The following is a 17239-nucleotide window of genomic DNA, read 5'->3' as shown; positions in this document are numbered from 1 at the left end:
GTCTCTTTTGGGTTGTGGGGGCAGAATCTACGCCCAGCCTACCAGAATATGTGGCACAAAGAGAGTCTTTGGTGTTTGCCTTGGCGGGACTTGCCGGCGAGGTCGCGCGCGGCTCCAGCGGAGCCCCCCAGGAGCGTCCCTACCCCGGGCGGCCTGAGTTACTGCTCTGCTCCGGAGGGATTCGGGGAGCGCCTGGAGCCGCAGGCCACGGGGACCCCCAGGGCGGAGAGGGTGGGGGGAAGCGCTGCCACCAGAGGGCGCCCGAGCCCAGCCTCCGCGGCCGGCCGCCAGAGGGGTCCCCAGCACTGGGTCGGTGCGCCGCGCGCAGGAGCTCGCGGGCTTGGAGATCACCGGCCTCACTCTCCCTGGACGAGGCGGACTGGGCGCCTGAGGACTCTACTCCTCCGGATTGTTAGTTCTATACGGGCAGGGACCAGGTCAGTGGGGTTCCGGGCTCTGCGCCCAGTGCCCAGAAGCGGGCCTGGCCCTGGCGGATGAATGAATAAATGAATGAATCAGTGTGTACAGGGGCCCTGGGGCGCTCTGCGGCGCACCAAACTGAGCGCCGAAGTTGTTTTGGGAGAAAAAAAAAAAAAGGACACAGAAGAGACCCATCCCCACGGCCAGAGTCTTCGCAGACCCTCACAGCTCCCTGCTGGCTGTCACCCTACTGTGGCCTCCAGCCGGGAGCCGCGGAGCCCAGGTCCCGCAGGGCCCATCCACCTCCCCGACGAACTCTCCTCGGGGACTTCAAAGGCGACGGGGGGCTCACGCCCTATCCCCACGGCCCGCCCCGTGGATAGTCGCGGGGACAGAATCCACTTTACTAGTCACGCGGGAAAGAGCAGGTAGGGTGCCAGGACGGCCTACGGTCACGAGTGAGGCCCAGAGGGGCGCTGCGCGCGCGCGCGCGCGCGCACACACACACACACACACACACACACAGACACACACACACTCGCCCGCGCCTCCAGGACCGCCTGGGGCGCCCCTCGCCAGGTGAGGCCGCGGCCTGCGGGAGGGTGCAGGGATGGCTGTGTCGGTGTAGTGTCTGGACCGAATGGCATGTGTAGGACCACCGACCCAGGAGGGGGATGTCCTTCAGCTCTCACGGCTTTGGGTTTCACAGGGCATTTGCAGGAAGAGGAGAACACTGAAGTAGTAACATTATTTCTAGCAGCCATTTATTGAGTACTGATGATGTGCCAGACATGAGGCTGAACCCATCACGGTGGGAAACCTCATTCAATTTCCCCAGGTTCCCTGCGAGAGCTGGGGACTGTTACTGACCCATTTCACAGTTGAGAGAACAGAGGTACAAAGGGCTAAGTAAACTCGTGTTTCCTAGAATCCTCCGAGGAGACTGCTTTGTTTCTTTCGGCGGCACAATGCTCTAAGTTTAGAGCCCCGATTTTACAGGTGAGGAAACTGAGACTTAAAGTCCCCGAATAATAAGCGGTGGCATTGGCTTGGAATCGGAGCCATTCTGCCTGCAAAAAACGCGTCCCATTCCATTAGGACGAACTTTCGGGATCCCAGCGCGAGGTCTGGTGCACACAATTTTGGCCGCTCTTGTGTGTGATTTCGCAGCCTAGTGAGCCTCACCTTGGAGGCCAATTTACTTGTTTTTCATTGGTTGTCATCCCAGTCCCGCAACTTTCCTGCGTTCCTGCCCCCGGCCTCAGTCTCGCCTTCTGCATAATGGGAAAAATGTCCGGTAGGTGCGCCGAGCCCTTCTGCAAGGCTGGGAGCCTCGCTGTCGGCCCTGCCCTTGAGCAGAGCTCAGCGGGGCGGGAGAAAGTCAAAGGCCCGGACGCTTTTGGACTTCCTTGTGGCGCAGCGGGCGCGGAGAAGGGGCTGGAGGGGCGTTCCCGCCAGGGGGACGCGCGCCAGAGCCCCCAGCCACGGCTGGGATTGGGCTGAGGGTCCGCCCCTCGGCGCGCCCGGCCCCGCCCCGCTCTCGCCTCTAAAGCGCCCCGCTTGGGCCTCCCGCCGCCGCACTTTCACTCTCCGTCCGGCCGTGTCCCTGCTGCCTCCTTCCTCCTTGTGTCCGCCGCTCGCCAGCCGCGCGCGACATGGATGCCAAGGCTGTCGCCGTGCTGGCCCTCGTGCTGGCCGCGCTCTGCCTCAGCGACGGTGAGTGCGCTGGGCGGCGAGGCGCAGGGGGGCCGGGCTCGGTGCTCGCTGTGGCCGGAGCCGCCGGGGCAACCCCATTTCGCCGCCTCTTTGCAGAGGGAGGTCGAGGCAGGCCACTTTGGAATACGCACCGTGGTCGGGGACACGCGTCCGAAGCCCCATGCGTCGCGCCGCCCGCGGGCGCCGAGGGTTTGCGCCCTGCAGCCGAGCTCAAGTCCCGGGGCGGCAGGGCGGTCTTGAGTGCGCTGCAGAGAGAGGGGGCGCAGGGTAACCGGGCCGGGAGTGCCGGGGGTGCATTCAGAGCCGGCGCAGGAGGCCCCGGGGTATGGAGCCGTGTCGGGGGCCGCAAACTTCAGGCCCCTGCCCGCCCACGCCCAGCGAGTCTCTCCCTGCGCTCGGCCGGCTTTACAGCGGCGCGGTGGGCTCCGAAGACCCGCTGCGCTCGGCCGCGGAAGAAGAGATCGGACGCGGGATGTGCAAGAGAGCGCTTTGCAAAGTCCGCGTGGTACCGTAACGCGCTTGTCAGGGCGGTGGGGACGGGCGCGGGCTGCGGGGCATCCCTTCCACGGGAGGCCGGCCCTCTCCTGCACCTTCGGGGGACTCCGGACCTGGCGCGGGAGGACGCCGCGCAGCTGTTGGGCTTGCGCCCCTCGCCGGGCCGCTCTTCTGCACAACTCGTCCGCAGAGATGCGGAGTACCTGGGCGCACGTCCAAGCCACTGCCTCCCTGCCACCTCTGGCTCTCCCGGGGTCACCAGAGAGGTCCAGGGCATACTTCAGTCTAGCCCTGCAAACACACCTGCAGGCAGGCGCCTTTGTCACCAGCAGAGCGCTTTGCCTGCGTAATGAACTCTGCAGCAAAATTCAATCGCCAGGGTGTTGGGTCACTGGGAACGGTGGTATCCCGTTTCACTGGGAGAGGGAGGGTTTTGTTTTTTGTTTCTTGGACGCTGAAGGGAGAACTTGCAGCCTTGTTACAGGACGTCTCTGCTGCAAACCAAAATAAACTTTTGCCTCTGAACACACAGTAGAAAACCAAGCTAGTCAGGAGGCGCTGCCCTTTCGCAGCTGTGAAGCTTCCAACAAACCTGGCAAAAGGTTTGAGATTCTTCTGAGCCCCTTGATGCAGCCGCTATCTGTGCAGACTCGGGAGCACTAAGCTGGGTTTGGGCACTGACTGGGGAAGCAGACTTGGGTAAGGGGAGCTGCTGAGATTGTGCTCAGCCAGGGTGGCGACTGACCATCTGGGCAGTGTCCCCTGAAGCCAGAGGAAGTTGTTTAGAGCTGCAGAGAGACATGGATTGAAGGTAATTTAAAGTTTTCAGTGTAGCTGAAGAAGAGAAGACATTTGAGCTGGTCCTTAAAGGATAAACTGGGTTCTTCTAGTTTAGGAAGGAGAGGAGGGCACTTTAGGGAAAGGGTATACCATGATATAATGACAATCATGGAACTTCTTGTGGCTGGTGAGTGAAAGAAAGTAGTGTTTGCTAGAGTCTAGAGCAGGGGTCTCTGGATTTGATTCTGTGCACTGTCACTGAGAGACTAGAGCACATATGCCAAATGCCCAGTATGAAACTTTAGTATACTTTGTAGCTATTATCATAATAAACCTTCTGTAAAATGAACAAAATTAAAAAGATTAAAAAAAAAATGCTAGCTTGGAGGTGGCATTGCCCCTTGCTGGAGAGGTGATGCAGTCCCTCCCTGCTGCTCTGTGCCACCCTCTCTCCCCAGGTGAGCTGCAGGTGGGACCGGAATGCAGGGACCCAGCTCCCTGAGTCATGGGAGCAGCTGAACTGTGTGAAGCACAGAGGGAGTGGGTGCCTCCCAGAAGACACCTCAGTTTGGGGTGGGACCTGCTTCTCTGAGTTGCCTCTGACAGCCCAGTGGCCAGGTGAAGGTGCAGGGCTCCAGGCAGGTCTGGTTCTCCTTGGATGCATGGGCCAGAATGCATTTTTTTTTTTAAACCTCAGGGAGCCTGTGTGCTCTCTGGCCCTACACGGAGCTGCTAAGCTGCCCTGCAGAGAGACCCGTGGCTCCTGCCCTCCCCCCTTTGGTTGACCTCTGCCAAGCAGCTGGGACCCTGGGGGCCCTGGGCTTCCTGGGGTTAAACCCAGGGTCGGTCACATTCCCAGACCTGGTTGGAGGGGGCTGGCAAGGCACTGGTCTCTGCAGTAGAAAAGGCTCTTGCAACCCTGTGGGAGCCATGCTCGCGCTCACCAGATCCCAAACCCAGGAATTACACCGAATCCAACCAGGCATCTTGGCCACGCAGAGGCACCTCCCAAGCGGCTGGACCAGTTAGTAGTATTGACAGAAAGCTGGAGGAACAGGCACCAGCTGGACTTGGCACCGGCTTCTTGACGGGAGCACCTAGGAGCTCTGTCACTTTAAAAAACCTGTCGCAATTCCCCACTTGACAGGCAGGCCCCCCAGGTCCCAGGAGCTGGAATAGGAATTGCCTTCACCGGAAATGGATAATCCCTGGGGGTGAAGGGGAAAGGAGAGAGAAAGAGAAAGCCTGTGTTTGGGGCTTGGAATCTGATTCCTAGCCTGATCTCAGCTGCTTGTTAGAGTGTCCAAGTGGCTTCTTTATGGACCCCACGCCCCCCTTCCACTTTCACTCCTTCCCGCTCACTGTGGTTCTGGGGTTGGGACCTGGCCCGCTCCACCACGGAACCCCAGTTCTCCCAGCCCCACTCCGACCCTGGGAGGACTCTTCAGAAGTACAGGGAGGACGCCGATTCTGAGCATGCTGGGGTGTGAGGGCTCCTCAGTGACCCCAGTCTGGCCCCAGCCCCAGTCCTGGGGTCGCTTTTCCAGGTGATCTGATTACACTGCCAGACAAGCTTCCCCTGCAGGGACTTGGTATGGTTGTGTCTTTCTAGAGATCAGGTGTAAGGATGCTGACTGGTCTTGGGGTGCTGTCTGGTGACGTGAACCTTTGAACATGAACACGTGGAAACTAGGCTTTCTCCCTGCTGGTTTTCAGGGGAGTCTTATTTGGTCCCAGAGGTGGTCTGCTTTTCTCCCGAGTTGGTGGCTAAATAACACTGCTGTTCCCAAGCCACACCTTCTATCAACTGAATTCAGCTTTTAGATAAAAATAACATAAGCCGCTCACTCACAGGACTTCACGTTGGCTTCCCCAGCTCCCCATTCCTAAAGGCGCACAACTTCAGAACCGCCCAGAGACCCTCTGGGAAGGCCATAAACAGGCACACTTTTTAATCTCTGGATGAAATATTCCCAGATGCACATTTAATCCCTGATGAAAGGATCCACATAATTTGGGCTGTTAAGTAGGGCTTGGCTAAAATCTGCAGGGAACAAATCCCAACCCCCTGTCAAAGTCCCTGCCCCCGAAGACTGCAATTCTAGCCTTAGAGAGTGAGTGGTGGGTCCTGCAGGAGCCCTTTGCTAATTGACGCTAATGAATGTCAATTATGGCATTTTGCAAATTGGTGAATTGGCAAACAAAGATCATAATAAAATCCAGGAGGCTGCAGCATCCGTCCAGGACTGGCAATGAAAGCCACATTTGCCTCCAGCCCTATTAATCTCCTGATCAAGGAGAAGGGGGGGCCTCTGCCTGCCCTCTGGGGACTCCCAGGGAGGAAGCCAAGCCAACCTTACTCTTTTGTGCTCTTTTGTGCTGGCCTGGGCTTAAAGAGAAGGAGAGCAGGAGCACTGCAGGTGGGGGGGTGGGGAGGGCAGCATTCCTGAAGCTGCCCTGGATCCTCAGGATGAGGAGGGAGGGGTGAGAGAGTGGAGCCCTCTCCCCTCTCCCCCTTCCCGTGGTGGAGGTGGGGGTCTTATACTTGGCACTGAAAGAGTTTATTTTGCAAGGAAAAACTGAGAACCCAGAAGTACCTTTGACTGAAAGTTATCTCCTGTAATTACAGACTTTGTCTTGAGAAACCTCAGCGAGAGACTTTGTATTTTAATCTCTCCGCCCCTCCTAGGGGTCAGCTCTCCCTAACTCCTTTCATCCTCTAGCCCTGTGGAAGCTGGGCCTGACCCCAGAGCTTAGTGCCCTGACCAAGGAGAGGGTTCTTCCCAGAATGCACCTGCCCAAGGAGAGGGTCCTTCCCAGAATGCACCTGCCCAGGGAGGGGGTCCTTCCCAGAATGCATCTACCCAGGGAGGGGGCCCTTCCCAGAATGCACCTGCCCAGGGAGATGGCCCTTCCCATAGTGCACCTGTGCTTTTGAGCCTTAGCCTACCCCACCCCCTTTCTCCCTCATTCCACCTCATTGCATCCTCTGGCTGCAGACCCTAACACACTTATATCCCCAAGGCCCAGCAGGATAACAAGTTGCCTGGTTCTCATTACCTCTTCCAGGGAAACCCATCAGCCTGAGCTACAGATGTCCATGCCGATTCTTTGAGAGCCACGTTGCCAGAGCCAATGTCAAGCATCTCAAAATCCTCAACACTCTTAACTGTGCCCTTCAGATCGTGTAAGTCTTGAACCTCCTCCTTCAAGTCATTGCATCAAATAGCCGTAATAACGCCTAGCTTGCATGGCTGTTAAAGATACAGAAAATGCCACGTACCAGGTGTCCAGCCTTGAACTTGGTGTCCTTAGAGGCAGCTATCATTACCAGCAGTCCTTTAGGTTTGCCACCAGTCAGGCATGACTTTCAAAAGCCAGCCTAACCCTTGACAACCTGCTGTGCTCACAGCGGTCAGCATCTACCTCCCTTCGGCATGGGGAGGCTAACACAATCGATGCCTCTGGATTAGACAAATGACAGATTTCATCAAGGTTTCTGCTAAGTCCATTGAATAAGCCACATCCTTTCCTAGTAATAGGTAATATTTGTCCTGCCCGTTTCAGGTCTCTGTGACTCTAAGTTAATCTTTTGTGACATAGCAAAAACTCACAGGACCCAGAATCTCTTTAAGTCATCTTTAACCTTTTGGTGAAAGCTCAACATATTCAGCTCACCCAACTGCATTTTTCCAAATGCAAAAGATGAGATTTTGGTTTTGGTTGGTGTTGATGAAAGCTGCTAACATTTCATTTTCATGTAAGTTGGAAACAAGAGGGACAGAAATCTGACATAAACAAGGCACAGAGATATCTTGTTTGTGTGTAGGAGGCTGGGGGAGAAGCAGGAGGAGAGCACATGTAGGCTTTCCCAGGTGTGGCTGCCCCAGATTCATGTGTACGTTCTTGCCACGTCAGTCATGGGGCACACAGCTGGACGCCAGGAGCCCTGAGGGTGCCATGTCTCCCGCAGATGTCTCACTTTCTGAAAAGTCCTCACGCTAAAAGTGGGCTGGGGGCAAGGCCGTTGCAAAAGAAGGATGCAGCTTTCTGAAGACTTTTCTGCACAAAACCAATCATTTTAGACTTGACTGTCTTCTTTTTTCTCTCCTAGCCTTAGCTGCCTTGACTGTATTTATTACTTACATTATGTTTTAGGGCAATAGAAGATGAATTTTTTTCACTTATGTTGCTTACAATAAAATATTGTATCTCCTTTGAGAGGTATTTTATAGTTAGTGAATGTAACTAGCATGGTACGCTTTGCGGTGCAGACTACTGTAGGTCACTTGTTCAGTAACATACCCTGAAAGTTTCAGATGCTAAAAATGTCTCAGGTCTGAAGAAATACATAATTCATAAACGACAGCACCCAGATTTGGACCCACATCCACCTTGTGCCAAGCCAAGCTGATGGGCAGGGCTGATGGGTTTCCCTGCACCTCTGTGTTGGGGCCTTGGGCTGCTTAAGTTTACCTGATACCCAGGAATTGCAAACTTGGACTTTATGGAGAAAGTCTGAGGTCTTCCAGGGAGTTTTCATGTTGGGAGGCTGGGAGTGGAGGTGAGAAGTGGGAGGAAGGTAGGATCTGAGCTTTCAAAAACAAATGAGGCTGTGGAACACCTAGTGAACGTGTAAAATTCCTCTGGAAACCATCTTCTGCCAATCCTACCTCTACTGACACCCCCCACCAGCTCTGTCATTCCTTGGACTACTGCCATAGTCTTGCAGGTCTCCTGCCTCCCGACTTAACCCTAATCTGTCTTCCATGTACTGTCAAGATGATCCATCAAAATAAAAATCTAATGTCACTCACTTTCCAGCTCTTCAGCAAAGCCCCCACTTCTTCATGGAGCACTCAAGACCCCTTACCTCTGGTGACATCCATCTGGTGCATCTTGTCTCGCACTCGTCTCAATCTGCTTTGGTCTGTTTGCTCTTGTTTTTCCTTTTCACCTTTACTTTGCTTTCCAAACTCCTCCTCATCGTTCAAAGGCCTAAATTCTCCCTGGACAACCTTGCAAAGATTCCTCCTCACCTTTCCTGTATATCTGCAACGGTGCTTTCTGCACTGTTCAGTGTCCTGGTTTCCCCAGCACACCTTGAGCTGCTCTAAAACCTGAGCCTGCCAGGTGGAGCCCCTGGCCCCGGCAAGGGCCCTGGAATGCATGTCAAGAGAGCAGAAGCCGAGACCGTGGCAGAGCCTTCTTCCCGTTCAGCTGCCCACTGTCACCCTTTCTGTTTCGGCAGGGCAAGACTGAAGAACAACAACCGACAAGTGTGCATCGATCCGAAATTAAAGTGGATTCAGGAATACCTGGAGAAGGCCTTAAACAAGTAAGCCCAACAGCCGCAAAGGACTTTCCGCTAGACCCTCTTGAGGAAAGCTAAAGGGATGAAGGGCAGAGGTGTGGGGGAGGAAGGCCTGAACTGTTAAGGACCAGGCATGCCTGTGGGATCAGCATTGGCCTGGGACAGGCTGGCGGTCTGCCCCATATATGAACAACTGCAATTTACAGCATCCGGTAGGATATTGCCACTGACGTTCAACCACGTCCCGTTCCCTTGTACCTGGATTTTTTATAACTGGGGTTTTTCTAAGAAATTGTATTTTCCAAGCAACATTTCTCACCAGTTGGTTCTCTCATGGTCATCATCATCATCACCATTTTCATTCTCTTTTTGAAAGTCAATGATTACTTCAAAATCTGTATTCGGTTTGTTTTGGAATTTTTTCTCTTCTCTCTCGGAGAATCTGTGAGCACAGTTCAGTGATGGGCACATGTGGATGCCGAAACAGTGTCCTGGGGGCACCCCTCCTGGACTCAAAGCCCCATGTGAGTCCCTCTCACACCCCCCCAGTGCCAAGCCAGAGCTCCAAACTTCCCCTTCTTCTTCAAGTTCAAGTTCGGTGATTGGCTCTGCCGGCTCCACAGTGGAAGCCGCTGTCACTGCAGACTGTGAGAGAACAACCCTCCTCTCCTCCCCTACCCCACTCTGGCCATTCCCTGGCTCTCCCTGCCCCAAAGAGCATGCTTTCATCTCACTTCTGCTTCTCACTTCTGTAGCTGATCAAATGCCACCCTGGTGGGGAGGAGGAAGATCGCTGGGGGTCCTGCCCTCGATCCTCCTCCTCCCTTTCTCCCCTCCTCCTTGGGCCCTCTGTGAGATCCTTCCATGGCCTCGGCTAGGATGGAACTGGCCTTTTCCTGGGGGACGTGCGATCACATCCCTGCCTTCCCACAAAAGACAAGTCTTTGCCGAATCAAATGCAATTTTAAATTGGAGCACTTCTGTCGAGGAGTTTGGTTTCTGTGATTGCCTCTGAAAGAAGCCTCTGGAGGTTCTACCAACTCTGAGGTTTCTGAAATCAGAAGTGAAAAAATTAGCCCCTCCTCCTGTAGCCACAACAGGTGTTTTAGATTCCAATCAGAAATGTTGATGGGATGAAATTCCCAGGCATATATTTGATCCACAGATGGTCCTGGTGGTATTTGTAAGTTTTTGCAAGGCATTTTTTTCATATATATATTTTTGTGCACACTTTTTTTTTTTACCTTTCTTTAGAAAACAAATGTATTTCAGAATATATATACAGCCAGACAATTCATATATTTGAAGTTGAGCCATATAAATGTCAGTAGGTTCCCTTTTTTCTATTATCTTAAAGTACTGGCAGTCTGTAAAGAAATATATATATGATATATAAATGTGAATGCAGCTTTTTAATGTTAGCCACAGTGTATTTTTTCACTTGTACTAAAATTGTATCAAATGTGACATTATATGCACTAGCAATAAAATGCTAATTGCTTCATGGTATAGACCTCCTACTGTATGTGGGAATTTATTTACCTGACATAAAATTCATTAGTTTTTAGAGATGGAACTCATATACATTTCTGAGGTTTATCAAAGGAAGCTACCTTCTGGCCAGGTGCCTTAAATCCCTTTTGTGGAGTCCAAGTGTGACTGTGCATGGGGTTTCTCAGAAGATGATTAGATGTTTAGCTCGAATTTTTCATCTTTTCTTGTTGTTGTTTAACCCAATGGAACTAGCATTGTTAGTTTTCTGAAGAATAATATTATAATATTTGGCTCACTAATTCCTCTCCCCCTCCTTGGTTCTCCTAACATCGCCATGTAATCCCCAGAGACTCAATCCCATAATATCAAGCTCTCGCATTTTCCCATGTAAAAATCCAACATGGCCAATGGTTAATCTCAAGCTTTCACAGGAACAGGTGGCCTTACCTCATAAATCATTCAATACCATTCAGCTTGAATCATTTTAACGTGACAGTCACGAGCCAGTTGCTCTAATAAAGTTCTGCTAACCAGCTCTCTCCGCTGTTCTCCAGAACAATCCCAGTCATTCCAGGGGTGTCCCACGGTCAGGAGGTGGTGGGATAGAGGACTTTCCGGTCTTCTCCGGGATGCCCCTCTCAACCCTGGGCCTCTGACCTCCAGAGCTCCCTCCAGAAAAGTGGAGATATTTTTAGACAGCTCTGCCTTGCAAAGGTTGGCTCTGGAGAAGGAAAACTGATGCACACAGGCCTTGGATGGGAATCCGGGAGCTGCATCGGGAGCAGCAGGCATTGCAGGGTCAGACCGGCAGGCGAGCATTCTCTGTGGCCCGTCCACAGCTGTCACAGAAGCCCCGTTGAATGCATTTCAAATAGGGGACAGTTTCTCGTTTACTTTAATGAATTCCTGATGAGCAGTTTTTAGTCCAGGGGCCCCTCGGGCATGGGCTGCTGGTGAATATTGTGCAGACTGGGGCAGACTTTTGTCTATTTCACCCACAGTAATGGCTCTACTGATTTTATCTAAGGGGGCACAGAGAAGAAAAAGTGGGGAGAAAAGAAAAGATAGGAAAAAAGAAGCAACAGAAGAAGAGAAAGGCTGCCCAGAAAAGGAAAAACTAGTTCTCTGCTACCTGGAGATGGACCCCGGTGACTGCTGCTCTTGTCTCCCTGGTGCTTTGTAGATTTGCTCTTAGACCCAGCTGCCTGCTCAGGGGGTGCTCAGACTCCTGGCAGGGGGTGGCACGTTGACCCCTACAGCTGGCACCTGCGCGTTGCATGTATGTGCTTTCCAAGGCCCTTCCTGGTTGCTGAGTTATGAAGAAAGTAGTCGTGCAGAGGCGGGGACTGAGAGCTGTGCCATGGAGTCTCCATGCTCCTGATTCGTTCTAGAAGGGCTAGGGGGTTCCAGAATCGCCAAGGTTGGCTCACCCTCCACCCACCCTCTATGAAGGTACCCAGGTATTGGATGCTAGCTATTGGCAGCCCTGCCTGGTTGGGGCTCAGAAGCTCAGGAAGGAGGCCTCTGCCAGGAAAGGGGGTGCCTGTGCCTCACGGTCTCTCGTTCCCCGGCTCGCACTGCCCAACCCGGTCTCCCCGGGGGCCGAGCTGAGGCCGTGCCCTTTGTAGATGATAGCTGACCTCTCTTAGCACCTGCTGCAGCTGTTCCTGTGTCCCATGCCACCCTGCCAGTGCGAGCAGAACTTGCTCAGCCCACCCTCTCTGGGCCCGGATCCATGTGAGCAGCTGTCCGTCCGAGCAGGGGTGCTGCAGCTGTGTTGTGGGGTGAGCAGGAGGGAGTTCTGAATTCCCCGAGAGCCCATGTGGAAATGCCTCTCAGGGAGCCCTGCTCTGGGCAATTCATTTGGCAGCTTCTTTAAAGCAGGGTCCCCGAGACTCCCAGGCGTGGAGGGCAGATGCGTTGTGTGAAGCACTCCTGGGGGCACCCCCACTTCTGTGGGGAGGGTCTCCCTGAGGATGTGTGATTGGGCTCCCGGGCACAGCACCCCAGCCTGCACTTGCAGGAAATGTCTGCTTCAAGTGTAAGTTCTAGAACCCGCCTTCCTCTGCCCTGGCCCCTGCCCTGCAGATTTATGCCTGAGAGTTTTCTTGCCAAGTCTCTGACCTGAGAGGTGGCCCCTGCACTGAATGTGGGTGGCACATGGGCGGCCAGGCCCCTGTGTCAGTAGCTGCAAGAAAGGACACCCTGAGTTTCTTGACTCTTCCTCCAGCCCCAGACACACAGATGAATTCACCCCACACTCCAAACCACTGCCCTGGTCCGATGGTAACAAACAGACCCATGAAGTTGGCGGAAGATGGAGCAGAAGGATTTCAGGAGGAGAAAACCCACAGGGGTCCCTGCGTGTCAGGGAAGGCAGGGTCAAAGGGCGCCAGGCCCCCCTGGGCGAGTATGTTACAAGTCGATCCGTTCCTTCTCTTCGTTGAAAAAGCATCCAGGAGGGTTCTGTGGCCCCAGAGGACCACTTGTCCCTACTGCTGTCCCTTTCATCTGGAAAACTCTCCCAGCCTGCACTGCTAGCAGCCCCAAACCCTGGGCATCGTGGGGTGCCACCTTCTGCTTTCCAGGGCACTGAAGATGCCTGGCTGTGCCTGGACGTTGCTGGGTGATCCGGCTCGGCCTGTGTGCCCCATCCCCATCACCGCTCTGGGTCTAGAGAGGGTGGCTGGTCTATCTGGGGACACCAGGAAGGACTGTTTGCCCTCTGGCAACAGTGGGCTCAGCTAATGCAACCCTGAGGTGCCAACTGAGCTTTCTGCAGCACCCAGGGGGATGCCACCTCTGTCGCATACCATGTCCCACCCACCCCATGCCCGGGGGAGCCAGGCTGCAGGGACTCCATGTGTGGACCCCTTGCTGACAGTGTGCTGGATGAAGCTCCTGTCCTCTTGACCTGTGACTCCACAAGCCCTGGCCAGCCCCTGGGTGCCTCACCCCATCCTGCCAAGTGACTTATGAAGCTCCTAAAAGTGGCCCTAGCCGAGCCCTGCTGAAGACAGAGATGAAGTTACTGACCAGGGTGTCACAGAAGAGCTGGAAATGGGTTCCGCTGTGAGGTTGCAACTTGAAAATGATTCTGCTCATCTGAATGTGGGAGGAACAGCCGGGTGGTCCTGGGACCCTGCCAAGGCCCACGGGCATTCAGGGCGGTCCCCTGGCGGGTGGTGGAGGAGGAGAAGGGGCCTGTGGGATCTGTTGGTGTGAGATGGTGGGGAGCGCGTCCCAGGGGGCTCGGCTCACAAGCTGAACAGACTGGAGGTGCTGGGACACACAGCCTCCAGGCCCTGCCCGGGTTGGGCCCCCAGCAGCCAGAGGCCCCCCACTCTGTGTAAGTACGGGTCTCCATGGATGCTCCATTCCCTCCAGCTGGGCAGTGGTGCCAGCCTAATGCACTGTGTTTCTTTAAGCAACGTGGCCCTGTCTTGTTACCTGTCATACCCCGTGTCCGCTGACTGTCTGCCCATGCCCCGTGCTTGGTGGTGCCACATCGTCTCTGCTTTCCCTGCCTTCCACCCGGCTCCTCCCTCTGCTTGAGCCATGGCTGCTCTTCCACTGGCCCTCGCCCTCCATCAGGGCCTCTGAGAGGCGACGTATGGCATGCGATTTTGAAGCAACCATTGGGAGGCCAGCCCCGGGGTTGTGGCTGGAGGCAGGGCCACCTCTGCCCGCTCGCCCTAACGGTGTGTCACTCTGTTCTTCCTTGACAGGAGGTTCAAGATGTGAAAGGTGCAGGGCACGTCAGACACCTGTGGGAGCCTCACAGTGGGAGCCCCGGTCTGCAAAACAGTGTTAGGGCAGGGGCCGGGCCATCTGCATTTGTCAAGGGCTTTATTTTGCACTCTGCCTTATGTTCACCATTGGATTATGTAGCAAAATATGTAGCAAAATATGTAGCACCCATGGTCGAGCCCCAGGATGGAGAGCCGTGCGGGAGACCTCATGGTGGGGTCACAGACCCAGGCAGTGCTCTAGTGAAGCCTGCCCTGTGCCCTGTGGGTGGGCATTGGAGGGTGAGGTCTTAGGGGACGTTTCTCCAAATAACATCTGAGGTTTCCCTGAGCTGAGGCCAGAGGGTGAGGCCAGGTTAGAGCAAGCAGCAGCCGGGCCTCGAGCTGTCATCTCCATCCCATCATGTTCTTGTCATCATTGTTTCTCATCCATCATCCTGTGCATCCTGTGTGTCCGAGACTGTCTCCCTGACCCTGCAAAAGGACTCTTTCCAGACCAAAGCTTGCATTTAAACTGAGCACTGAGAAGCAGTTCAAAATGCTTCATCTTCCGGTCCTGAAAACAACCGTGCACATCTGTGTCTCACGTGGAATATTGTCTGTTGTCCCATCCTGAGCTTTTTGTTCAAACGTCTCACCCCCCACCAATGTCTCGGGGTGCTTGTACTGTCTGTTCTCCGCATGCAAAGGCTGGGAGTGAGGGGATCCCCTAGGGGTCTTGGGGCCCTATTCCCGCTTAGGGCTGTGATCCCTTTGGGTTGCCCTGCCTTGGTTTCCCTGCTGATCGCAAAACCATCCTGGATTGCAGCACAAGGGAACTTGGTTTGCAGCAGCACGACTGACCTGGAGGATGTACCAGCTACGTGCCTGTGGTTGTAGATATCTTAAAATGTAGAGTTTTGCTTTCATTATGCCAAGCCCAGCAGTGTTTGGGGCATCAAAAGAAAAGAATTCTCAACCCTTTCTTTTTTAAGTGCAACCCATCGAAGACTCAGTCCTGCATATGAAGTTTCCTTCCCATTAAAATTTAATCCCATCTTTTCCACCATTTGAAAAGCCCATCATCTCTCCCCTTACTCAATGGCCTAGCCTTCCTGGGCTGTATCATGTCACTCCGTGCTGGCAGGGAGCTGCTGAGACATCCATTTTGGCATTCCTCTAAGAAAACGATGGCATATTTGGAAAATTTGGTTAAAACCCTTAACGTTCAGGTTTCCCTTTGAGTGAGGGTAGCTTGTAGAGTTGCATTAACCATTTTTAAAATTTCACTTTTTAAAAGGTAGGCACTTCAGGTTTTTGTTTGCTTGCTTTGTTTTTCATTTGCTCTCACTAATACTTCCCCCTTTGTTTCAAATATGCAAAATTAAGAAAGTGAAAAAATAAAGGGCAAAGCAAGGAAATATATTGGTTGATAGGGTGCTGTATGTAAAATGTGGAAAGTAAGAGTAAAGTGATCTTGACTGGTAGGTATTCTTAGATTTAATAGTCTACAGGTCGTAAGTAACCTGTGTTAGGTATTTGTTTTAAATTGGATCTTTATGGTAAAGATGGCAAATCCGTCAACCAAAATTTCTCTGTAATTTAAACAAAAATTCACATCCATAAACTGACTTTTTATATTGAAAATATAGAGTATGGAAAACCTTTCTTAATTATAAAGATACAGGAGTGATATTAAACCCCTGTTTGAAATTAACCTGGCTCTACAATGCTCCTAAATTACACAGGAAATAATTGCATTTTGAGTGGGGCAGGTATTTTGCAGGTGATCCAAGATTTTTAAAAATCTCTCATGGAAACTTTGACAGCATCTTCCCTTGGAATCCATGGACTCTGGCTCTGTGGAAATAAATCAACCCTAAATCTTGACTGCAGTCAAGAATCATTTCTGTTACTCCCTCCCATAGGGACGAAAAAAAAAAAAAAAAAGACAGAAGTAGAAACTGCAGGGAAAATTCTTTGTGTAACAATTCCTCTACTCCCACACCCACTTCTAAATGGGGCCTGTGCTTCTAAAAGAAGCATGCATTAAATACTCCATTTGCAAAGGAAAAGGCGCTCCGAATTCCCCCTTTGGCTTTCAAAATGCAAGTTAAGTGTAACAAGGAGCTGTTTCCTGGGGATCTCAGGAAACAAAGATTTCCCGGGGATCTTTGTGGTCCCAGCACTGCCTCTACCTGCCCTTCCCCGGGGCTCCGTGTCACCTCCAGGGCCTCCTCCACTGCCAGCTTTTGCATCGGGGGCGGGGTGGCTGAGGGCTCACTGGCTTGCTGAGTGTTGGAATCTGAATCTGTGCCTATGTCTTTGCACTGTTGTTTGTCCCGCTCTGTCCAGCTGCTGAGATGCCGGTGAGGGGCTCGGGGGCCTCTGCTTGCCTGCCTGGTCCCCAGGGATCAGCCTCCAGCAGAGGTGTCCCCCCTAATGTAAAATCCACAGAGCCTTCCAAGCCTTTTCTTTCAATCAGCTTTGACCCTTCTGAGGTGTGATTTTCTGATCACAGCCTGGAGTGCTTGCCAGGGGGCTCCTTACCCAGGATCTTTCCCAGATGTGTGCCCTTTTCCAGCTGGGTGAGATTTGTAGTATCCCAACCTCCACACCTTCACTTCCCCACTGTGAAGGAGCCCCATCCCTGCAATATGCTCCCTAGAAACTCCCAAGTCCCCTGTGCAGACCACAAGCATTGCCAAATTGAAGAAACCATGTAGAAATCTTGTTATTCTGCCACCTCACCGACTCTCAGCTTCTGAGCAGTGATGGGTCCAGTGTTAAATGTGATAAATAACTGTATGTTGTATTTTTTAAATTGCAACTCCCAGATAATGTGAAAATGGTCCCAGAGAAGGCAACTTCCTGTTACAGTGTACTTTCTTTTTAACAACTCCTTTTGAGACACAATTCTTACTTTGAAGTCATATCAATGAAAAGATGTATATGCACTTATAATTTTCCTCATAAAGATCTGTATTCAAACATAGTAGCCAGTGGTCTGAAATTAGTGTTATAATTTGGAATGTTCCAGACTGGGTTTCTCTCCTTCCAATCCTACATGGAGGGGTTGTGTAATCCCAGCTGCCTATTGTTAGTGGGAAACAGCCGTCGGAATCACACTAATCATGGGCAGAAAACTCTGGAAGCAGATCCCAAGCAGGGGAAAGGTGCTTGCTTGCCAGAGAATGTCCTTGTTTGGGCTGGAATCCCTTAAGGGTAAGCTGGCCCCGGGCTCTGGAAGGGATGTTGTACAGGGCAGCAGGTATTTGCCTGGCAGGCTTGG

At 52.8% G+C, this 17239-nt stretch overlaps 1 protein-coding gene across 1 annotated transcript; it reads left to right on the top strand.

Annotated features, from left to right (window-relative positions):
* The first annotated feature begins 1973 nt into the window (after positions 1-1973).
* Positions 1974-15897, top strand: LOC119544647 (stromal cell-derived factor 1-like). Its single transcript, XM_037850125.1, has 3 exons — positions 1974-2136; positions 6481-6598; positions 8663-15897. Exons 1-3 carry the CDS (start codon positions 2076-2078, stop codon positions 8751-8753), a joined length of 270 nt encoding a protein of 89 aa, XP_037706053.1. The 5' UTR covers positions 1974-2075; the 3' UTR covers positions 8754-15897.
* Positions 15898-17239: the final 1342 nt, after the last annotated feature.

This window comes from Choloepus didactylus, chromosome 9 (genome assembly GCF_015220235.1).
Source record: "Choloepus didactylus isolate mChoDid1 chromosome 9, mChoDid1.pri, whole genome shotgun sequence".
Taxonomy (NCBI): Eukaryota; Metazoa; Chordata; class Mammalia; order Pilosa; family Megalonychidae; genus Choloepus; species Choloepus didactylus.
This window is presented reverse-complemented; position numbering and strand designations above follow the sequence as displayed.

Coding starts and splice junctions, on each gene's coding strand:
- LOC119544647 (XM_037850125.1), top strand. CDS start 2,076: ATGGATGCCAAGGCTGTCGCCGTGCTGGCCCTCGTGCTGGCCGCGCTC. Junction 2,137..6,480: donor CGCGCTCTGCCTCAGCGACG/GTGAGTGCGCTG, acceptor TACCTCTTCCAG/GGAAACCCATCAGCCTGAGC. Junction 6,599..8,662: donor AACTGTGCCCTTCAGATCGT/GTAAGTCTTGAA, acceptor CTGTTTCGGCAG/GGCAAGACTGAAGAACAACA.